Source organism: Battus philenor, unplaced genomic scaffold, assembly GCF_028537555.1.
Source record: "Battus philenor isolate CCGP_79_NKW_IND1 unplaced genomic scaffold, ilBatPhil1.0.hap1 SCAF_22, whole genome shotgun sequence".
NCBI classification, from domain to species: domain Eukaryota; kingdom Metazoa; phylum Arthropoda; class Insecta; order Lepidoptera; family Papilionidae; genus Battus; species Battus philenor.
Genome location: NW_027181685.1, coordinates 4,554,634 through 4,579,567, shown reverse-complemented (window position 1 = coordinate 4,579,567; position 24,934 = coordinate 4,554,634). Strand labels below are relative to the sequence as shown.

At 32.7% G+C, this 24,934-nt stretch overlaps 1 protein-coding gene across 3 annotated transcripts; it reads right to left on the bottom strand.

Annotated features, from left to right (window-relative positions):
- Positions 1-7,751: 7,751 nt before the first annotated feature.
- LOC137923776 (alpha-(1,3)-fucosyltransferase C-like) lies at positions 7,752-21,013 on the bottom strand. Of its 3 annotated transcripts, none has more exons than XM_068767045.1 (3): positions 20,966-21,013; positions 9,232-10,315; positions 7,752-8,212 (listed from the first exon to the last, which is right to left on the bottom strand). In XM_068767045.1, the coding sequence occupies exons 1-3, from the start codon at positions 20,979-20,981 to the stop codon at positions 7,948-7,950; spliced, it is 1,365 nt and encodes a 454-aa protein (XP_068623146.1). In that variant the 5' UTR covers positions 20,982-21,013; the 3' UTR covers positions 7,752-7,947. The 3 variants fall into 3 exon arrangements, with proteins under 3 accessions (XP_068623146.1, XP_068623147.1, XP_068623148.1); XM_068767046.1 differs by lacking the exon at positions 20,966-21,013 and adding an exon at positions 16,171-16,479; XM_068767047.1 differs by lacking the exon at positions 20,966-21,013 and adding an exon at positions 14,864-14,895.
- Between the last annotated feature and the right edge of the window lie 3,921 nt (positions 21,014-24,934).

Below are 24,934 nucleotides of genomic sequence, written 5' to 3'. Positions count from 1 at the left end.
AGCCTAGGCATTTTATAAAGCTTCTGCCGAAGCAATCTCAGAGCTCAGCAGCCTTACATTACGATGAAATAGTAATACGTAACAACCGGATCCACGGTCCTCCAAAAGCCTTCGACCTTCGCTACCCCCAAAAGGTTCCGAAACCGCGTAGCCCCCCCCCCCCCAAGATACCTATGTGGGAGAATATACAATAACCGCCACGATTGGCAGGCGGGCGCAATGTGGTATGTATCATAATACCACATTGGCAGAAGCCGATGTTGCCCATCCTCTGAAAATTTGTTTGTGAGCAGTGATAATTAATGCACAAAGTGAATTCTTTACGGTTGTATCCCGGAAATAACACCCGTGACCTTCGATCACAAGTCTCCGTCCTCTACCGCTAGGCTACCTTTGCTCTACTTTAAATGTAAGTATTCAAATTACGTATATTACTGGGTTACCAGTATTTTAATTTTCAGATTTCTATCTAATGATACACTGTTATAGGCAAGACGAAACATCGGTCATGTTATGGTCTCTTGTGAAAATAGATCTTCGTAAGTATATATGAACAATTACTTATAAATATTCTACTACTAATGTTTTGAAAGTAGAAAATAAGCTTTGAACTATCTTTATACTAAGACATGTAAAGACACTTTATACATACTTGATAACAGATGATGAGTAATAGGCGAAAATCTCTAATAGAAGAGAGTATATGAGTAATGAAACTATTTTAAAGATGTTGATGATGTTTGCATTGTAAACATTGTAAGTATTTATTATTTCCATAGAGGTACTTAAAAACCTTGAGCCAAGAATATATTTGAAGTGTTCATACTCGATAACCTCCAAAATATTATTCAAAAATTCAGTTCACTGTTCGTACATCATTGAATATCGCTTATGCGCCCGGGGGCCAGTAATGACATTGCCGAACGATACTCCCCCGTTCGATCTCTTAGAGACTTTTATCGAAAAATGTTATTGACGTAACACAAGTGAGTGCCTATTCGCAACTTAGTCGCCGATAAACATAAAATTATCGTGTACGACACACCATTGAACATTTATTTTGATTTTACTTGGATCACACTCTGATGCATATGTCTTAACTGCTTTTGTGTTTATATGGAGTTCTTCTGCGAAAAAAATCATTAAAAATGTTCATATAATTAAGATCGTGCAAGAATTTTTAAGAGAAATCTAAATATTGGAAACGGGAATAAAATCACTATTTCGTTAATTAAAACGAAAAAGCAAACTATACCATCATCGGATAAATGTAAATTTATGGTACGTGAAGCCTATAGAATTGCTGGTCTGAAATGGCAGTGGGCGTGACATTTCGCTTGTACAACCGACTATTAAGATCTAAATGTTCTTGAGTGGCGACCACGAGCTAGTAGAGGCGGCGTGGTAGATTCTCCATTAGATGAACCGACGAAACAGTTAAATTTGCAAAAAGTCGTTGGTGGGCAAGAAAGACCGGTCGTCCATGCGATCTTCAGAGAAGTCCAATGCCTAACCGTGGGCGTCCATCGGCTGAAAAGAAGACTGGCTTATGAATATTTCTATCGACCAAATGACTGTATTTGTTACTAATTTATTACAAATATTTTTTATCTTCAACTCCTGAATAACACCAATTTATGGTAAGTAACATTTCAACGGTTGTCTGGAAAAATTTAATTGCAATAAGACCACCTCTATTACTAATATTATATAGTAGTTTATGTATATTTCATCTGATTACTTTTACTTACATACTCTGTTGATGATAAAGAATGAAATATTTTAAATTAATTAGAAATCTTTAAAAGAATATTTTGTAACACGAGGTGGTTACGAGCGCAGAGTAATTCGGTACACGTATCTGCACAAGTGATAACACCAGCACGGAGCGGATAGCAAAGAACTTTTCTAATTAACTTTACCCAACTTTTTTCGTTAGCGTCCCACCCAACGAAGTGGCTTTTGTTGTAGTTTTAATGTTGTCTTTACTTACCGCAGTTCTTTTACTTTACTTGTTTCCTGTTTCCGATAATTCATTCCCTTCGATACGTTACGTCTTCTTTTCATCAATGTTATCTACTTTTTAATTAATTAACGGACAGAAATAGCCGAGACAGCCCAGTGAATTGGCAAGTTTAAGTAGCCAGGAAACATAACACGTAGAACAAGTGACCGTTAGTGCCTTAAGAATTTGAAATGAAAAGATAAGCGCAATTTAAGACGTCCACCCACAAGGTTTTCTCCGATGGCTTTGACCTGCAAGCCACTCTCAACCGGCCCTATTGGATATCTATCTAAGAAACCTATTAGGCAGTGGACGTTCTACAAATTAAATGATGAAGACGATGTAAAGGGTTCTTTGTTAGTAATGCTGTAATGTTGCTACGTTGCTTATTTCTGCCAGAAAAAATAGCACAATAATTTCCATGTTTTAGAATATTAACCGATATTGTAAGCAAACATAAAACAATTATGAAATCTATAAAACATATATAATAAGCTATTAGGAAAGTTTAGCCTTCCAAAACTGTGAAATACGTAAAAGTATTCCCTGAGCATACAACTTATTTTCTTAGTAAATCATTTAATGTTCGTGCTATTCGCTTGTGGGACGAGTTGTCGGTGAGAGTAAGGAGTTTTCAAAGGGCTGCTAAAAATTGGTTAATTGTATATTATTGTGTACATTGACCAGCTGAAATGTGCACTTTTGCTTATCATTAGAAATTCTGTATATTGTATTTTGAGTTATGTATTATAATATCAAGTAAATATTTTTTTGTTATGTATATTATAAAAAAAAAACTCTAATCTGGTGCATCGGATTTTCAGTCGCTTCTATTACTCCATGACTATTCATTTTATTTTTTCTCAGTCTATTTTCTTTTCAATGGTTGTCTGGAAGAAACCGCTGAGTGCTATAAGTCCGTCGTGCGAACATATTTTTAATTTTATATCAATTCAATAAAAAATATTAAAATAAACAATTGTGCGCTCTCCAAGACACCAATATAAAAGAGAGAAACTTGTTTCCTGTTTATTAATACAAAACTGTTGTTTATAGTACTTGTTTTTTTAGTACTAGTCACGATTATGATTATGACATATATAGATGTAGTTGTAGTAATGATCAGAGTGCCATTCAATAACCAACCTGTCTCGTTGGAAACGAGGCCGGATCGTATATGACGTCGGTAATATTTCATAGGGGTCGCTAACCCCCGATTATACTAGATACTAGCGTTGTTGAAGTATCTTCCGTCACTTCCTCTCCCAGCGCTAATGGTTTCTGAAGTGGTGGTTGTGTTATTATCCAGGTAATAGCAACCGACCAAGTCGGGGTTCAGTCCTTTCGCAAGCCCTTGTGTTGGAATGCTAAGCAGGTATTATCGACCAGTGACAAGCCAAGATGAGACCCTTCGTAGAGACCCTTGGGCTGTATGAAGTATCAACCGAAGCAATGTAACAGCTATACAGTATCTTGACCATGGGAGTATGTCAGAAGCCAACTTTCTTTTTAGTAATTTATTTGTGTAAAAAGGATTCAAATGTTACTATTTAAGTACCATTTGCATATATAAGATAAATTAAAATAAAAAAGTAAGAAATCAAAAATATCATGAGATCGGCACTGCGAAAGAAATTCTCTCTATCAGTGCGTGGTCGCGTTTTTGGCACGTGACCGATGAGAAAATTATAAAAGATTACTAAAGACGAATAGTTCGCCAACGAAGTTATAACGTTCAAGCGCAGTGCAGACACGTTAGAATGTTACTTCGTACGATGCCGGCGCCGTACTGGCTCATAAAAGCTAAAAGCTCAGCAGCCTTCCAATCCGGAAAAGTGGTAGTAGCAGCGGCCAGACCCGAGACTCCTGCAGAAGCAATTGAGCTTCGCTACCTTAAAAGAGGTCTTAAAAAACAAATCTTTGAAATAAGGATTACTAATTCTAAAGCCAGGGTTACCCATAATAATTTAAAGCGAACTACTATCGTATCGTATCGCATTTTCTAACTTAAAAAATCTCGTAGAAACAGTAGTGATAAAATAAGTATTAGGGGGACCGGAGAGTAATGTCGTTTCTGTCTACATATTTTACAGAAAAACAGAATGATTTTACCGCTCTGGCATTGAAAATTTTTATTCTAGATTGCAAAAGGTTATTAATTACGAAGTTGAATATATTGTTGATTAGGAATAAAAACTTGTTAAAAATGCAGTCGTATGAGTTTAACTTAAGTGACATTACGTGCAACATTTTGATCTCCTTGCTATGGTTTTTTTTCCATGTCTAATATGTTTACTGGACCTCTATGTCATGTTTCTATATGTCACAATTTACGTCTAGTTTATATACTAAGTGTATACTTTATCTCCCCTATGTCGGATTCAGTGTCTGAATTCAATAAAGCTGTATTCGCTTTAAACGTTACCACCACTTTTGTTAATAAATTATCGGTAGCTAATACGTCGTTGTTAGGTGTTTAAAGGTCACTTTGACTTATTGATCTTTCCTGAATATTGTCATACCATCATAAACACTAGTCAGTATTGACTTTTAAATTACTGGTATTTCGTTTCAAAATCAGTATACAGTACAAATTCTAATTAAAATTTCAATAGATCCCTTCACCAAAAACTTGTAATACTGAATGATGACTGCAACCATCTCTCATAATACATTTCCTATATATATATATATATATATATATATATATATATATATATATATATATATATATATATATATAAATAAATATAGATATTTAGATTATTACTAGGATAACTTCATGTTTCGTCCGTTCATAATTTATTCTAGGACATAAATAATGATCAACTTATACATTTAATGTTTATTGATTTATTTAAATACAATCATATACAACAACAAATATTATCACACATTTACTTTAACTAGATAAGGCTTTGTTTACAAGACAGACACGATTAACAACAGCAATCTTAGAATTAACAGGAGATTTTTTTTTAAATCTAATACAATTTTAAATAAACTTATCTTTGCTGTCATACCAATATTAACTATATTGAAAGACGTGTAAGTTCTAGATATAGAATAATAACATTCTCCTGTAAGACTTGGCATATTTCTAATACATATTCTTTTTTTAAAATAAGTGATTTCTACATAAAAATGGATTATTCAAAATTCCAAAAAAATGTATATAGTTAATATTGGTTGGACGACAATTTTAGGTATAATATATATAAAAAATAGCACAAAGAACAACTTTTGCAGAGGTAAAAATTAAATGTATAAATGCAGATACGGACGCTTTAACGAGTTTACACAGCACACACAGAAGGTTCTTTACCAAGTCGCGACCATATGGAGTCATGGAACAATCATTAATTAGATCTTATTAAAGTGTTGTTTAACAGAGATACAATAGCTTAAAAACTGAGAATACCGACAGTCAACAAATTCACTCATTAAAAATACTCGTAATATATACTTAATATATTCACATGCTGGAATAAAATACTATAAACTGTAAGTGGTCGAACCAGATAGATTGAACGTTAGGAAGTATTATTATGGGGGATCCACTCGCATCTTTTTGATTAATGAAAGAGGACTGGAACACAAGTCGCTGAGGCACTCGGCAATGTCGAAGAAACTACTGTTCCATACCGCAAAGACGTTACCGTCATTTCAAAAAAAAGCGTCAAAGACCGACACAACCAATGGGAATTCCTTGAAAGATTTTCCCACGATACAAAGATAGTATTTTGCGGTAAAGGCACCTCAAACTCTACCCTACCGACCAAGCACACTGGTAGAGTGGTCTATGTAACTTCAAGAATAAAACAAGGACTAACAAACAATTTTGATTACATTATCATGAACATTTTGTCATTTTCATATTATTGTCTGTGTTATTCAAAAAATACCCCTAATAACTATCATAACACAAATAATACAGAGTGATCTCTTATTAGATCTCCAAAAATGCCAGAAAGAAATACATAGTAAATAATATCCTTTTTTTTTCAATCACAATTTCTTTTTAATTTAAATTAATCTTTAATTAACTTTATTTTTAATATAATATCAGGTATAATCAACTTACTCGAAAAGACATTTATCTTTTATAACAATATAAATACTATAACATTTTACACGTCTAAAAACAGTTGCATACTGCATAATTTTCTCTTTTGTAATTTTATTGTGATTTGTAAATAAACATAAATAAGATAAACTAATAAAATGATTCAATAAATTTAGTAAATCACAATAATTATTATCGCATAATTAAATAATAATAGATCCGTTTCAAAGCAAAATAAATTGTCATTAATGTTGAATCATCATAAATAGCTATTTCGCATTGCACACTTACGTAAATCCATAATGTTTTGCGCTAAATATGACCAGATAGGTCTCATAAAGGAGAACTTAATTTGGTTAAGAATATGCAATATTTGATTCACATTTACAGCACTTAGTAATGTACCTAAATTATTTCTTAATAAATTGTACAGTTAATTTCAGAACAGAAGTTAATTTTTTATCTGACGTGTAAATTAATTGCAGAATTTTCATACATAACTGTATTATAAAAGAATGTGACACATTTATGTCTAACTACGACATTTTAATATATGAATGTAACATATATTAAAATAGAGTTTTAGTAATGCAAATTTTTGAGAACAAGTTTTAAACAATACTGCATTTAAAATTTTTTGTCATTAATTATGTTTATTATTATTATAAAAACAAGAATTAAAGCAATAACAAAATAACATTATAATCAACTAAATATTTGTAAACATAAAAATCATCTAGCACATGCGAGTTAATCAAAATTTTGATATTTAACTCGACGAAACCTGATTTTTTGGTCAATTATTTATCGTAATTTCTAACATAACGTTTAATTTAAAAAAAAAATCAATTTTCAGATCCACCAATTATACTTATTTCGGTAAAACAAAGCAAATAGTTAAACATGTTGTGGTAGTGTTTCCTCGAATTCAAAGAACACCAATTTACGGCTTAGATACCTGAGGTAATTTAATATTGTAATAAAACCATAAAACAATAACAAAATTGTGATATTCGAACACTGTTACTATAAATAGTAAAGTGATACACTGAAAACACGCATCTTCAAAATATATCTTTTATAATTAAAGAAACCTTTAACAGTACAATGATTTACTTGCATAGCCCGTTGCTCCCCTACAGTTTTTCCGAATTATTTTAACAACAAATTTTACATGCTTATCTTTATAATTAAAACAATCTTTGGAGAAATAACAATACACCAACAATCTAAAATAAAAAGTGAAACTTAACAAATAAACACGATATTTGTCAGTGAACAATGTTGTACATTCAACATACTGCCGTCCAATATTGAGTTATACTTCAACTCTTTCCAACATCAACGAACAAAGTTAAAAGTTTTGCGCTTTTTATAAACTATAGACAATATATAATAGAAAAACTGTTATAAAATTATTAATACAAATTAAATAATGTTTAGTTACCAATAAAATTGTAATTTAAATTACAAAAATAAATCTCTTTTCACTTATCAATTGTTATGTAGTATATTCGATCTAATAAAAATAAAGTATAAAAATAACAAGCTATTATCTGCTTAAATAGGTGGTTATTTACTCCTTTGCAATAAAAGAAAAAGAATATATTTTGAATGTAATTTTAACTTACACACAATGTATGTTAAAATGTACTATGTTACTTTGTTACTATGTACTATGTTATTTTCTGTCTTATTATAAATCTTAGCACCACTATGGATTTGGACGGCAGTGAACTGAAAACTCAAAAAAAAAATCTAGCAAATCAACAACGAATTATCGATACAAATATAAGTACAAAACCTTTGGTTCTTGCATCACATAGTATTATAAACAAAATATAATACTCTAAACGGTAAAAACTATTAGGAAACTTTAACATCGATCTCTATAGTTCGGGTTCCACCAACTTCTAAAATCCTCGTAGACAGTGGGTCGTCGCATCATCGTGTCGTTATTCAGAGCGGCACACAACTCGCATACGCTATCCGAGGTCGATGGGTCCAGGTACGTATACTGGGATTTCCATCTAAAATATTGACTAAATAATTCCGGAGAGAGCGTCAAACGGGACATCGTAGCCGCCAAGTCACTTGGTCTCATCTTCAAAGCGTCCAAATAAGTGTTTGGAGGAAGAAACCTGAAGAAAAACTTAAAATTAATAATAATAATAAATTTCTAACAGTTTTTGGTTCATAATTCATGGTACTGAAAGACCTTATTATTAATTCCGTCAAAGCGTTATGGATACGTTCTTTAAAAATAAAAACACGGTGAGTTATAGGTAGGTAAAACCTACCGCCGCTACTTAAAAGCCCTCATGTTTTTGCTTAATCATGGTAATAATCTATTTCCATTAATTAGTTTTACCATCATCGATGTTTATAAGCCCTCTCCACGAAGAACAGGCAAGCAAGGAAAAATGAGAACGGTCCTACTGATGTGATGAAATCCTTCAGCGTATAATGCTGCCTTTCGGTAAAATAGTGTATTTAGCATTTAGCGTCCCAAAGCGAAGCCCCCGGTTTGAGCCGCTAAATGCCTGACAACCTTTGCTACCTTAAAAGAGCTCTTGGGCTAAGCGCCCTTTGTGCTCCGGCACCTTAAACCTGCGGAATCTGCAAATCCGTCCGTTCCAAAAAAACGTGATCATCTATTTAGGCTCATCATCATCATGTAAGTTGATAGACGCTCCCGATAGGTCTCCCCAAAGAACACCACAATTATCGATCTTTCCCTGCTTGCTTGTACCCAACCACCCACTTTATATTTGTAATATTTCGAGATAACTTCGCGACCTAGATTCTTATGGTTTTTTATCTCATTTGATCTCGCAGCAAAGCTCCAAGCATAGCTCGGAGAAAATCTGTTAATCTAAACTTGCCAACATTGACAAAGGTAAAGTGGTCTTAATGCCATAACAATAAATGTTTTAAAAAATTTACTCTATCTTTTTATTAGTTGATTAATTTTTTTAACCCCGCACGCACAGTTAGTGTCGTGCTAAACTAACCATGTTAGTTAAAACAAATTTGTACAACAATGCTAATGAAGATAATAAGTAATAACAAAACGTGTGATTGCCCAAACAAAGACACGTGTCATCGCTTGCTTGTTCTTTATTATTTCATTGAATTGTTATTGATATTAATACTATACCTTGAGTAGTCTGCGCCGCCGTACACAATCGGTATCGTGTTATGATGTAAAGCGGTCAATAGTTTCTCTGTCACATAATCTTCTGCAAATGAATTTTCTAAAGACAAATAAAAGAAATAATCTCTTTCCAACATATCGTCACAACTTTTCTTAGCATTTCTAGGACATTTCAAGGGCCCGCAACCTCCATAAATATCTATACTCAATCCGTACGGATCTAAATACTTCTGGAGTACCTTCACCAACTTTTTCCTTTCACTTCTGCTTGAACAATGTGAGACAAACCATGCCGCTGCTTTACTCTTATTCTGTATAAACGTTAAATCTTCATGAATTACTAGTTTCTCGTCCCATTTCATATCCGGTTTCGGTCCCACGACCTCTCCTTTACGGTTTCTTATTTGTATATAAGGGAACGGAATGTCGGAATTTAACTTATAGGTTGCCGTCCAATTAAAATAACCATTAAATATCTCGTTGCAAATTGGATAATTGTCCGATGATTCCATATTAAAAAATATATATTTTTGATGCGGTGTTCGATTTTTTGGGAGTCCATACTGCGACAGGTGGTCTATGTTCCTTCCGTTGAACGCTATGGCATCGAATTTAGTTATGTTGCCACCGAAAAAGAATTTGTCATCGGTGACATAACAATTACTCATAGGACAATTGTTTTTAATAAATGCACGTTGTCCCTCCCCCAGGCGGGGGAACGGCTCGTAATCTTTCTGTGTCCACAACAAAATGTACTTAATGCCGGCAGGCAGCCGGTCCTTTTTCCTGTACACCTCCGCATACCTCGAGTCTTGTGCGATGTTTTCAAGTGCCTCTTGTACATAGCTATCGCTGATAGGTGAATAGTCTTCTTTGTTCAGTATTTGAATAAAGAATATAGAAATAATGATCCCGATAGCGACGACGGATAAAAAAAACTTATAAGAAGTTGTCTGAATCAGGATCGAAGAGAAACGAAATCGAAGCGGGGTAAATAAAGGCATGTCTGCTGCGACATGTTCAGGCGCTCCCCGCGCTGCTCGGTGTAGATAGACATTGGTGCGACGAGAAGCATTAATTGGAGCACCTTTAAACAAAAAAAATAACATTTTTATGCAAGAAAACTAACTCGCCTCGAGATTGCAAACAAACATCATTTTATGCCAGTCTAGTCACTTGTTAGTGTCAATCTTTCGAAAATATGCCTTCCACTGGACATTATAGATTTGACTTTTGATTCAAAGACTGTGACTATGCTGGACAGTGATGGTTCACTCTATTCTGAAGGCAAATGAAATTAAAAACAAATACATAATTAAAGCTGTGTTGTAGTTGCAAAACTTTTATATATAGGTTGACCCATAGCAGTATTCAGATTTTTAATTGAAATTTTTTCGTAACCGTTAGACAAGGGAGCGGAAAGGGGAACCGCTAGTGTTGTTATTTGTGCGAATTTTTATGATTTTTGAAATCCGCATAGTTACCTTTTTATTTTCAATGAAATAAGTGTTTCATTATAATATTTTTATATGAATTTAAAATCCAAATTCTGTCACCGAACACCCAAATAACCACTATATTATTCAATTGATAAGTATCAAAAATATTAAGAAAGGTATCGTTCGGTGTGAAAAATAATTACAATTTTTATAATAATGATACAAGTTTCAACAATACTAATCATTATTTTTAACTTAATTACGAAAGATATATATGTGTTGTTTCTGCAAAAGATATATAGTGTTATGACAGAACTATTTAAACAAAGGTTTTGTAATGAAGATGGTACGGTCTTATTAAGGTAAGATCTTATGTTTTGTAATTTCGGAATGCCCGGTGTGGCAGTCGGAGCAACGGATGAGAGTGGATGGGATCGTACAGCATCTATTCGTATCCGCAGTCGCATCAGCTCTACTCGGCAGGTAATTAGGTCCTGACCTTCTCCTCTTGAACCGTCATGGTCCACAAGGAGGCAGACAAAAGGGATCGACAAAGGACGGATCCCGCTCGGAAATATCGCCTTTAACACAGAGGCGGGCTTACGAATAGGAGTCGCATATCTCTATCACGGGAATCCTATAATTTATCAAGCTTCCGAGGCTCTGAGGCCAACGAATAACGTGGTCTCAAATTATCGTGATAGCACCACGAAGGTTTCAGGTGTATTATAAATCACCAGACATACTCTGTGACGGGCTATCCAAAATAGCACGACGCAAGAGACTGAGGAAAGAATAAAAAAGTTCCTAAAGGAGTTACGAAGATGCCTCACGCCGCGTAGTGAGCGACGAAAGCTAGTCTCAAACTTCCTAGAACAAGTTTTTCAGACCTTATACTAACACAGGCTATCAAATTGAAATACAAAAGTTAATCAAAAAATGAGTTAACCTTAATGAAATAAAAGTTTTTATGTTTCTTCATCGATATAAAACCGTCAGTACTATTTGCAACAAATTTGCATGCTTTTTAACAAGGTATGTAATGCCTTTTATAAAATTACTAATGATTTTATTACCTATAGTCGCTAATCAATCTCTCGAATCAACTTTGTGGAAGCCGGCACTTCATCTTTATTTACTTTTCAATGGTTATTTCAAGCGTAGTCGGTGCGGCGTTAAGAACTATCTAGGGCACGGTGTAAATATTTTATAGCTATTTTCTATCTATGTTAGTTAGTTAGTTAGTTAGTACGCAATTCGTTGTACATCCGATTTCCTTTCTAAACGAAATAATTATAAGATTTACTATATAATATATATACTATATATATAATACAACTTGTTTACATTGAACTTGTAAATGATGCAAAAAAATCTTTAGTTATTATTTTAGTACGCAATTCGGTGGTACCGTTTATTCACTAATTAATTCAAGTATACAAACTCTGTGGTTATATGTTTAACAGCTTTAAAGAGGTGAATTTTAATAGTTAGTAATCTGAATCATCTGAATAAATCCGATCACTAAACATCTCCGAATATATTGTAACTTATATAGGAGCATGTTCATATGCTTTTGACCATATATATATATATATATATATATATATATATATATATATAAGTTGATCTGTTAGAGGTATTAAACCTTCAAAACCGAGGATGTATATCTCATTCAGTATCCAAAAATCTATTTTTTCGGAAATAATAAACAACGTAGTAGTAATAGAGTAAACATTTTCCAAAATTCGCATCACTACACTGCATTCATGCGCTCCATATATTTTCACCTCTTTAAAACTTTTACACCTATAACGAATCACCAGTATATACGTAAACGCTGGTTTATATGATGACACTATATGCTTTACTTGATAATGTAAACAAAGACAAAAGTCTAAAAACAAAAGAACACCGGTCAACATTCGTATGAGGAAAGGATTAACTCACTCTTCAAATAAATAGATAACATTAATAGTGGTAGTTCAAGTAGTGGTAGCGTTAGCAGAATTTATACCTCGCATTAGCATATTTAGTGACCATTTACGTATATCGTCGAACAATCACTGACAGTCACAACAGGCAGCCGAATACACAGACCAGTACACCGCATAAAACAAAACAAAGGTTCAAATTAGTCACACGATCTCGAAACCTGTCATAATATTGTTTGATACACTAACCATAAATCAAAACACCTCGCGTCATATTCATGTTCGGCAAATGTGAGTAAAAATATAGAAACATAGTTTAATTAAAAATATAGATAAAACAATTTGTAATCTATACGAATATAATATTGTTAATTGTAAACGAGGAAATATACTGTGTTATACAAAACAAGTTTTAAAGCCACCTAAAGATCATGAGGCCCTGGTATTTAGACACAAAAAAGTGATATTATTGGACGGCGGAACTCACCGTCTTAAATAAATAAGCGACTATTTAAAAGAAAATTTCTTCTTGCAAGTAAAGTGTACATAATCAGTGTTATAGTTAGTGGCGTATATTTAAAACACGTATCTCAAAGAATTTCTTTCGTCCGAAGCAGCTGTTGAGGCCTGTATAATATGCTGTAAGATAGGGGTAAGGGCTATGAAAAACCGCGCTGGCACAGTACGAGTGATGTAATCTTTCAGTGTGTTTGATAATAAAATATTCATATTTCATTGTATATACTTCAATTTTTTTTTATAAATTGTTATAGTAATTCACGCAAACTATAGGCTTTTCGAAGTTCAAACTCAATCATCAAATTCATGTCGGCCTATAGGTGCCCATAGAAAAGCATAGACTTCCCCAAACATCACCACGATGACCGGTCTTGCGTTACATCCAGCTATTTTCTGCCATCTTGACTATTTCATCAGTTCACCTATAGGGAACTGCCTACCCACGTCGCTTCCTGTACTCCGTGGAAGATAAGACAACGGTTCGAATTGGTCACACGAGCTGGTAATTTATAAAAGTCAAATGTCATCGTTTAATATAGTATCCTTGACCCTTTAATCCCTTTAATTCTACTTAGTTTCTAACAGTGTCCGTTGCGCTTTGAATTTGGTTGTATTAAGTCTTTTCAAGGTTAGATGTACAGTCGTTACCAACAATAGTAATGTGCTCATATGCGTGGGGTAAATATTGAGTCACTATTGTGAGTCAACTTAGCCAAACGCTATACTATATATACCAATTAGATCTCGGTAAAGACGAAATCCTAAAGAATAGAATAAATCTTTTGTCATTTATTAAAAGTGATACGTCATATATTAGTGAAGGTGCACTGTACATAAGCTCTTTCCTTGACAATAACCTCGCTAATTAAAGAATAGGTGTAATCAACAGCAGGTTAAAGGGCGATGAGTGTAGAACAATTACTAGGATTACACGTGGTACAAATTGTCATAAAGGAATAGACTTTATGAACATTATTTTTATTGAATAACTAGGTGTACCTATTGACGCGTTGCTGTGTTTTGCAAGTAATTAAAACAATAAAAAAGATAGCTCAAACATAAACTCATAAAAAACAATATACCATATAAACTACCCAATTTTCACGGCGATTGGGTGTATGGTTTTTGAATCTATCGAGTAAAGACAGACAGACATTCATTTTTAAAAACAAAAATAAAAGATATTTCTATTAAAAAAAAAACTAAGAACGATGGATTTTGTATCATATTTTTATTACGTGACAGTACTTTAACGCGTGACTAATTATTTTTTATTCATAGGGATTCACGTGTTAGGGTTTTCTATTTAATAATCACGTGTACAATTTGTTATGAACGTTCCGTTTATCGATTTACAAAATACCTGAATATGTCACCGAGAAGAGTGGCAGACATTTTATTTTTGAAAATCGAATCCTTTATGGTCTTTTTTGTTGTTCATTGTCAGATTCTTTTTAATCTATATTTGACGTCGGATTTTCGATCTAAAACCCTTATTTACCGTTTAACAACATATAGGATCGCTATCACGGTATAAAATTACAAATTTAGTCAATATATCTATCTTTCGCTAATCTTCCTCCCCTACCAACTCGTCTAAGCAAACATAAGTGATGAATCACAAGTCCTACTACTATGCTAATTAAACATAAAAATGTTACGTAAAATATGGATAGAAATAGTAAATTAAGCTGTCTAGCTGCCTAATGCTAATATTTGCAATATAGCTATTTAAAAATTCACCTGAAAATATAAACGCCGACTCAAACTATTGCCGATGGAATTTGGTTATCCGTTTTTAGTTGATCTCTTTTCGACAAAAGGAATATTCTGCCAAACGGTTTTAGAAATATCCTGTAAAGTATGTATATAGGTGGAAATCTATTATATACAGGTTGATTGGTTACAGGTGTAAAAGGCTTCAAGGGATAAATGTATAACTCATTTCTTGTCAACTAAAGTATGGTACTTTCCAAAAATTAATGTTTCCTGCAGACTTTGTACTGCCAGAAGTTATTAGGCTGTCGCATTCCAATTTACGTTTTCGGGATTGATCACTTTATACAGGTCGATTGCAAATGGGCCTAAATGCTTTGAAACTTTAATGGCAAATGTGCTATTTATTCACCTCTTTTAAGCTTTTACAATTGTAACCAATCACTATGTATACTTGAAGGTACTGAAATGCGTACTAATCACCCTGAATATAGTGCTAGTGTTTCTAGTGTATCTAACGTACCAATGATCGAAAAACTACACTTAGTACAAAAACATAAACATAAAGAAACATATTGTCAAACATCACATTTTAATTATAGAGGATAATAACTTGTTTTAATACGTAAGTCACGAAGACACTAGGTCAAACACAACCAATACTGCAAAACTGGATAAACAATTTTGTACAGAGTTTCCTTATTTATTGTAAATATCAATAATCACTAAAATATTAAATGTCCCAATCTTCTCACGGTTGAATTTACATAAATCTATAACCAAGACTGAAATGTATTAAACTTACATATGACTATAACTATTTTATAAATAACACTAACTGTACTATTATGCGTGGTCGTTAAAATAATGTAATCTTCGCGGTACGCGGGGTGAAATCGGACTGCATGTCCAGTGCAGGTAAAGAACACTCCTCTAGCTACGCCCACTTCTGTGCCAGACAATGAGGTCCCTATTATGCCCACATCTGGCAGCCACATTATAGATAAAATCTCGTACGTCCTATAATGTGAAATAGAAACAGTTTTGATAAGCATTTATGTAATAACTGTGTAAAAAAATTGTTAAATGTACTTATAAGCAACTATGATAAATAAATATCCAAAAAAAGGAATGGAAACCTAAATAACTGAGTAATTAAAGCCTCTGTATAGGATTTTATTTATAACGATTCTTCACAATATTTTTAATAATATAATCTTTGTATTTTGGGTTTTGAATATGATTCACATTTTACACCTTTCATAAACTTTTGTAACAAAAAGAAATATCGTTTTAAATTAGTTTTAAATTACGTAAATTTACAAATTTTGTACCTTAGGGTACACCTGTTGTAAACACGTCGCTATAATCCAACGAAATATGTAGGTCACCGCACAGACGTCCGCATATTACTTTTTGTGGAGTCGCAATTTTCTGGAGTTATTTCGCACATGCGCACGGGGTCCATGGCAGACACATCGAGCAATGGTATCGGAAAACGCATAAAATGGTACGGATATCACAAATATGTAGATGTTAAATGCGTTTACAGTTTATAAATCGATTGTTTACCATTAATATATTGTTTACACTTTAAATATTCACTTATAAGTCGTAGAAGTCTATTAGTTTTTTTATATAAAAACACCACTTTGCTAAGAACGGGTGGATGGCGCGACGAACGCTCGCTTACTGTCGGCCGTCAAGGTCAAAATTAATACTTGCCGTATTCTTCCGTTAACCATAATAAAAAACTCCATGAATAAATAATCAATACCGTTTATTTCATCTTAATATTTTTAAGTTTGAACAAATAATCAAAAAAATGATGTTAATTTACAATATAATTTTTTGTTATTACTAAACAAGACGAAAAATTAAAAACGAACACTGAATATTTGCTAATAAGCGGTGGTTACTCAAAATTCTTGTCTTTAAAAACAGAATCATTATTTAAAAATTTATACAAGAGTTTGTTTAACTCGTTTTTGGTTTTACAACAGCAATCCCACCCTGGTTAAAAGAAAATAAAAATATTTTAACCACTCTTATATCTTTCAATCAAACTCAAAATATTTTTTGATTTAAACAACGATAAAAGAAAAAAAATTGTTTTGTTAATTCGAAATCACTTTAATAATTTAATGATTAGGTTCATGCTAATTGATTTTTAATTCCCCTGGTATTAACAATCGTAAATTTATTACCAATTTGTTCGATTTATTTGATGAAATATTAATTTTGATGACACAAATCGACACAAATTGCATTGATTTTATTATATTGTATTTATTTAGTTCAGTGCAATATTTACAGTAACAGAGACATTACGATGCGTCATACAGTTCCATCAGATATGAAGAGCATAATAATTTCTCTCCTTTCAGTGCAAATACCATTAAACGCATGAAAAATGTTTTAGATGTTTGTTATGATACTGTTTTTAAACATCACTTGACGTATTTATATACAATAAATAATATAAATATGTAAAATAGATTTATTTTAGGTACACACTTTATTACTTAAGGAAATTAAAAAAAATGGTTTTATTGATAAAAATTAGTCGTCTCTGACGGAAAAACTAAGCCACACAAAGTAGCAACCAGAATGTTGAACGAGTATTTAGTGACTGTATAAGCCGAGTTCCCCTCCCGGAGACCCCTACGCATTGTAAGGACCTCTCAATTTAGTAGTACAGTGAAATGAAGCGGCGAGAGTCGAGGCTGCACAGGAAAACTTCGAGCTTCGCTTACTATAAAATAGGTTTAAGCAAAGCGACAAAAATGTATTTTCTGTAACACGTTCGATTCTCGAGAAATGTGATAAATTTCATAAAACAGTAAAAAAAAAACTTTGAATTATAGGTGCATTAAAAATCTAAATATCGCGACGTCTGTCATATTACACTAAGACCTATTAATAGATTTGGAGGCGTATACGAACCTGGTCTTTTAACAATGTGATTTTTTTGAGGTTAAAAAGAGAAATTGAAGTGGCAGAGGTCAGGCCACATGTCACGGAGAATAGAGAGGCCATAAGGCTTTGGAGTAGAGACTACAGATCAGCGAGCCGACCAGCTTTGCAGGGTTCCAACTCGTTCTCTTAGAGGAGACATATAGGCTATGGACGTCCTACGGTTTAAATGTTCAGAACGAATAAGACAAAAAACCCAAGTTGGGTAAAGAGATAAAATAAACAGAACGTTGTTGTTGTTGGCACAAGGTTCACATTTCACACAATGCAAATGTACTCATCAGCCTGTCTAATTTACGGTGCTCTTCGAACCATAACACAGTACTGCATACAAACTATTATACAATGGTTTTATATGTAATGGTGCAGGCATCAGCGCATTTTTTTCGAATGGCCCCATATATTGGGACCTCTCGTTCCTCCAAGCATAATTAAGACAGGGACGGCAACATTTTTGTCTCTAATTGCACCACGCCATCAAAACTCGGGGATTCCCTAACTAAAAATCAACGCAACAATAGATTTATTTTCACTTTGCTTTGCAATTTTAGAGATCAGTGTGTTGTAATGTAGCGTTTCAGGATTTTTTAAAAAGGGAATAATAAATATGTTTTTTTTTTTGTTTCTGGTCACAAAAAGGGCTTTTTTACTGGCAATTTATTTATTGGTAGAGTTATATTTTCTTTTTTAAATGTTTATTTTGTTCAATTTTCTTTTAAAATAGTAGTATTTTCGTGACCTTGGTGCGTATCTTCGATTTTTATATGATTTCATATAGAAAATCTTAGTTCACTTAGCGTCATTTTAATGTAGACGCTAGTTGTTTTTTTAGAATATTCTTCTGTATTTATTTCCTCACTTCTCGCACATATTGAATGCATCGCCATCCTTCCCTCATCATTTCTGGATCATGTAGTCATCGTGGCGATCTATGGAAAGGCAGGGCTATGCCTTTCAGTAGGGGCCGTTCTGCTGATATGATGATAAGGACATTGCAGCAAGTAAATTACAGAGCTGATGAATTACGAAGTAGAGTACTTTATGGCACACGCTCTGTTGACGTGGTAATGCGCTGAATACTGTACTTAAATATTTTTATTATGTTCTTAATATATAATTATTTCCTCTTTTTACATTTTGTGTAATACCGGACTTAGGCTATTATTATATATAAGTTAATGAGCATTCTCTACCGTTCTACCTAGAGAGGTACAAAGATAACAAGAAGGCTGGTGTGTAAATGACCTGATGAATTTACTAATTAACAAATACTTGAATATCAGGAGAAAGATGAAAGATGTACATAAATTACACTTATACATATATTGCATAAGACATGTGCACGTAAAGTGCATATAATTTCATCAAATCTTTCGTCAATAGTTCTCCAATCTTCTTTTTGAACAAGTCACGATTTAATGACACTTATTCTGAGAGGGGGTTAATTTCAAAGAAGTAGGTAAGTAGTTTAAGATAGTTTTGAAATAGAAATAAATAATAGTAAGTAATAATAAATAAGTAATAGGGAAAATCTAGTTAAAGATTATTAAATAATCGTACATTTACCTTATGGTTCATATCAAAAAATTGCAACTATGATTTAAGTAGAAAGAAGCATTTGACATAAGTAGATAATAGGGAGTAGTTAAAAATTACCATATTTTACCATCAGGTGTTTATTTCGTAGATTAGAAGTAGCAGATCGCTGAAGGTCCTAATCTAAACCTTGTTTTTAATAAAGAACTTTAAAGAACTTCCTCCGAAGAAGTCGCAGCACTATGCTTGTAGCGGGCGCTGGGAACCCCATGTGGGAATATCAGCTCGGGTTGTCACTCGTACGCCTTTAGCATTCCTTTTTAAGGGTACCAGAGAGAAGGGTTTACAATACCGCGATTCCGGGATTCCAGTATTCGGGATCCCGGAATTTTTGTTCGGTATTCAAAACCAGTATTTATGTTAAAATACTGGTAATTCGGTATTACATTAGTTGATGAAAATTGAATTTATGCACAATATAAATCCAATTTAAAATGATGTTAATTAATAACAAGAATTTTTTAAGCAATTTTTACAAACAATGAGATTTTGTTAAAATGTATATCAGGCACATTTATTACACAAACGGAGCCGAGTATGGCACCATCGAGAAGCGGCGGTGTCGGCACTATAAAGCGATTGTTTATGTTTTACGTCTACTGCCCAATGAACAGGTCTTGTTTATACAAATACATAAAGTATGTAACACGGAAATTATTAAATTGTTTAAGCAAATTAGCTGTAGTGTTTACAAGTAAAAAATTGAACGATATTATGTTGTGAATGTAGCGAAAGTTTTACCACAAAGCTTACTTTAATAAACAAAACGCAAGTTATTAATATTATTTCATAAATGCTTTCAATTTAATTATATTGGTTGCTTCTTTAATTATATAATACCTTACCAGCCTATTATATGTAAAATGTAGCATAGAGTTCAATATTGGATTTCTTATATTATTTGTTAACAAAACAATATAACAACTGAGGTAAGTAAAAATATAACTACTAAATTATATATATATATTAATAATAATACCGGTTTTATTACCTGTATCCCGGTATTTCAAATTTAAAATATCAAATACCGGTATTAAGATTTTAGCTGGATAATGTAAACCCTACCACCTGATCCTCTAGGGCTCTCTTAATACTTTCGGGCTACCTTTACTATCGTTTTGTAAAGTGTTAGCGGTTGATGAAAACCAGCGAAAGAAACTTCTGTAACGCTTCTAGCCACGGTTGAAAAAAAAATATCCGGTGTAAAGCAGTATCACGTGTTATAACAATTCCCACTGTCATCCAGAAAGTCCAAAACGTGTATCAATCTCAAAAAGATTTGACAGATTATACTTTCAAGCGAGCTTCTATTACTACTGAGTACATTGTAATTTTAAAATTTATTGTCTATAATTATAACTATAATTAATAATCTCCTAACTGTGATAAATTGAGTTATTCAAAAAAAACTTTTTCTCCTTATAAATTTTTTTGTTAAAATAATACATCAGTTGTGACTGTGAATTATTTAAGTCAGTTCTCGTTGAAATACCCTATTCTACTACACTATGGTAACGAAACTTTTTTTTTATTTTTAATTAAATCGTTTTATTTTACCTGTTGTGGGTAACATGTGGGAACACTTGATGATTTTCTTTGCACGTTTAAAACGCTTTTATTTTTGTTTATTTATAGATAAACAAAACAGATATCCATCATTGAAGTTCGCTCGCAATTACACTGAAACTTGTAATGGGACCTATCATGACTAAACGTAATCGTTAGTCACGTTCGACAGTATTAGGCTGACTTTACACGAGTCTCTGTATATTTAATAATTTTTTTAGTTAGGTGTTTTTTTATGGACCAAATGTTAGATAAGATGCATAATTTTCTCTGGTAAGTCTTATCGGCGTGATCACTGTTGCTCAACGAACTATCGAGAGAGCTATAGTCCGGGAGACAAACGTAAAGTAACGTAGCCCCGCTGATTAGCAAGTAGAAGTAAGTACCATTAAGCGTTTTGTCTCTAATTACAAGTGTAACATTTTTATCCTTATTTTGTATATTATGTACAATTAACTATTGTATTTAATATCAATATTAAAATGTATATTTTATTTAAACATACATTTCAATATTGATATTAAGTAATATTACTTTTTTAATATCTTTTACACCGTTGTTTTATTTTTACATATTTTTTTCGTTAGTTAAATTTTAATATTAATTAGCTTTACATTTTACAGTTCATAAATCGATTGTTTACCATTAATATATTGTTAACACTTTGAATATTCACTTATAAGTCGTAGAAGTCTATTAGTTTTTTATATAAAAACACCACTTTGCTAAGAACGGGTGGATGGCGCGACGAACGCTCGCTTACTGTCGGCCGTCAAGGTCAAAATTAATACTTGCCGTATTCTTCCGTTAACCATAATAAAAAACTCCATGAATAAATAATCAATACCGTTTATTTCATCTTAATATTTTTAAGTTTGAACAAATAATCAAAAAAATAATGTTAATTTACAATATAATTTTTTGTTGTTACTGTTCTGTAACAACAAAATATTAAAAACGAACATTAAACCTTTCCTATTAAGCGGTGGTTACTCAAAATTCTTGTCTTTAAAAACAGAATCATTATTTAAAAATTTATACAAGAGTTTGTTTAACTCGTTTTTGGTTTTATAACAGCAATCCTACCCTGGTTAAAAGAAAATAAAAATATTTTAACCACTCTTATATCATTTAATCTCTTATATCATTAAAATATTTTGAGTTTGATTGAAAACTCAAAATATTTTTGATTTAAACAACTATAAAAGAAGTAAAAAATAGTTTTGTTAATTCGAAATCACTTTAATAATTTATTAAACAGGTTCATGCTAATTGATTTTTAATTCCCCTGATGTAATAAATATTTAACAATCGTTAATTTATTACCAATATGTTCGATTTATTTAATGAAATATTAATTTTGATGACACAAATTGACACAAATTGTATTGATTTTATTATGTTGTATTTATTTAGTTCAGTACATTGTTTACAGTAACAGGGACACTACAATGCGTCATACAGTTCTTTCAGTGCATATACCATTAAACGCATGAAAAATGTTATAGATGTTTGTTATGATACCGTTTTTAAACATCACTTCACGTATTTATATACAATAAATAATAAAAATATGTAAAATAGATTTATTTTAGGTACACACTTTATTACTTAAGGAAATTTAAAAAAAAATGGTTTTATTGATAAAATTAGTCGTCTCTGACGGAAAAACTAAGCCACACAAAGTAGCAACCAGAATGTTGAACGAGTATTTAGTGACTGTATAAGCCGAGTTCCCCTCCCGGAGACCCCTACGCATTGTAAGGACCTCTCAATTTAGAAGTACAGTGAAATGAAGCGGCGAGAGTCGAGGCTGCACAGGAAAACTTCGAGCTTCGCTTACTATAAAATAGGTTTAAGCAAAGCGACAAAAATGTATTTTCTGTAGCACGTTCGATTCTCGAGAAATGTGATAAATTTCATAAAACAGTAAAAAAAAAACTTTGAATTACAGGTGCATTAAAAATCTAAATATCGCGACGTCTGTCATATTACACTAAGACCTATTAATAGATTTGGAGGCGTATACGAACCTGGTCTTTAAACAATGTGATTTTTTTGAGGTTAAAAAGAGAAATTGAAGTGTAAGGGTTCAGGCCACATGTCACGGAGAATAGATGGCCATAAGGCTTTGGAGTAGAGACTACAGATCAGCGAGCCGACCAGCTTTGCAAGGTTCCAACTCGTTCTCTTAGAGGAGACATAAAGGCTATGGACGTCCTACGGTTTAAATGTTCAGAACGAATAAGACAAAAAACCCAAGTTGGGTAAAGAGATAAAATAAACAGAACGTTGTTGTTGTTGGCACAAGGTTCACATTTCACACAATGCAAATGTACTCATCAGCCTGTCTAATTTACGGTGCTCTTCGAACCATAACACAGTACTGCATACAAACTATTATACAATGGTTTTATATGTAATGGTGCAGGCATCAGCGCATTTTTTTCGAATGGCCCCATATATTGGGACCTCTCGTTCCTCCAAGGCTAATTAAGACAGGGACGGCAACATTTTTGTCTCTAATTGCACCACGCCATTAAAACTCGGGGATTCCCTCTCTAACTAAAAATCAACGCAACAATAGTATTATTTTTACTTTGCGTTGAAATTTTAGAGATCAGTGTGTTGTAATGTAGCGTTTTAGGCTTTTATAAAAGGGAATAATAAATTTGATTTGTGTGTGGTTTCTGGTTACAAAAAGGGCTTTTTTTATTGGCAATTTATTTATTGGCAGAGTTATATTTTCTTTTTTAAATGTTTATTATGTTCAATTTTCTTTTAAAATAGTAGTATTTTCGTGACCTTGGTGCGTATCTTCGATTTTTATATGATTTCATATAGAAAATCTTAGTTCACTTAGGGTCATTTTAATGTAAACGCAAGTTGTTTTTTTGGAATATTCTTCTGTATTTATTTCCTTCACTTCTCGCACATATTGAATGCATCGCCATCCTTCCCTCATCATTTCTGGATCATGTAGTCATCGTGGCGATCTATGGAAAGGCAGGGGGCTATGCCTTTCAGTAGGGGCCGTTCTGCTGATATGATGATAAGGACATTGCAGCAAGTAAATTACAGAGCTGATGAATTACGAAGTAGAGTACTTTATGGCACAAGCTCTGACGACGTGGTAATGCGCTGCATACTGTATTAAAATATTTTTATTATGTTCATTATATATAATCATTTAATTTTATTTACATTTTGTGTAATACCGGACTTAGACTATTATAATATATAAATTTATAGGCATTCTCTACCGTTCAACCTAGAGAGTTCAACAAAGATAACAAGATGGCTGGTGTGTAAGTGACCTGATGAAATTACTAATTAACAAATACTTGAATATTAGGAGAAAGATGAAAGATGTACATAAATTACACTTATACATATATTATATAAAACATGTGCACGTAAAGTGCATATAATTTCATCAAATCTTTCGTCAATAGTTCTCCAATCTTCTTTTTAAACAAGTCACGATTTAATGACACTTATTCTGAGAGGGGGTTAATTTCAAAGAAGTAGATTTAAGATAGTTTTGAAATAGAAATAAATAATAGTAAGTAATAAGTAATAATAAATAAGTGATAAGGAAAATCTAGTTAAAAACTATTGGATAATCGCACATTTATCTTATGGTTCATATCAAGAAATTGCAACTATGAGTTAAGTAGAAAGAAGCATTTGACATAAGTAGATAATAGGGAGTAGTTAAAAATTACCATATTTTACCATCAGGTGTTTATTTCGTAGATTAGAAGTAGCAGATCGCTGAAGTTCCTAATCTAAACCTTGTTTTTAATAAAGAACTTTAAAGGCTTCCTCCGAAGAAGTCGCAGCATAGTGCTGTGCTTGTAGCGGGCGCTGGGAACCCCATGGGGGAATATCAGCTCGAGTTGTCACTCGTACGCCTTTAGCATTCTGTTTTAAGGGTACCAGAGAGAAGGGTTTACA

Bases quoted from the DNA above. Each gene is read 5' to 3' on its own strand.
- LOC137923776 (XM_068767045.1), bottom strand. The intron at 8,213-9,231 runs GTATAGTATTAA...GTTTTTCTTCAG, and splicing joins GGCGGCGCAGACTACTCAAG to GTTTCTTCCTCCAAACACTT.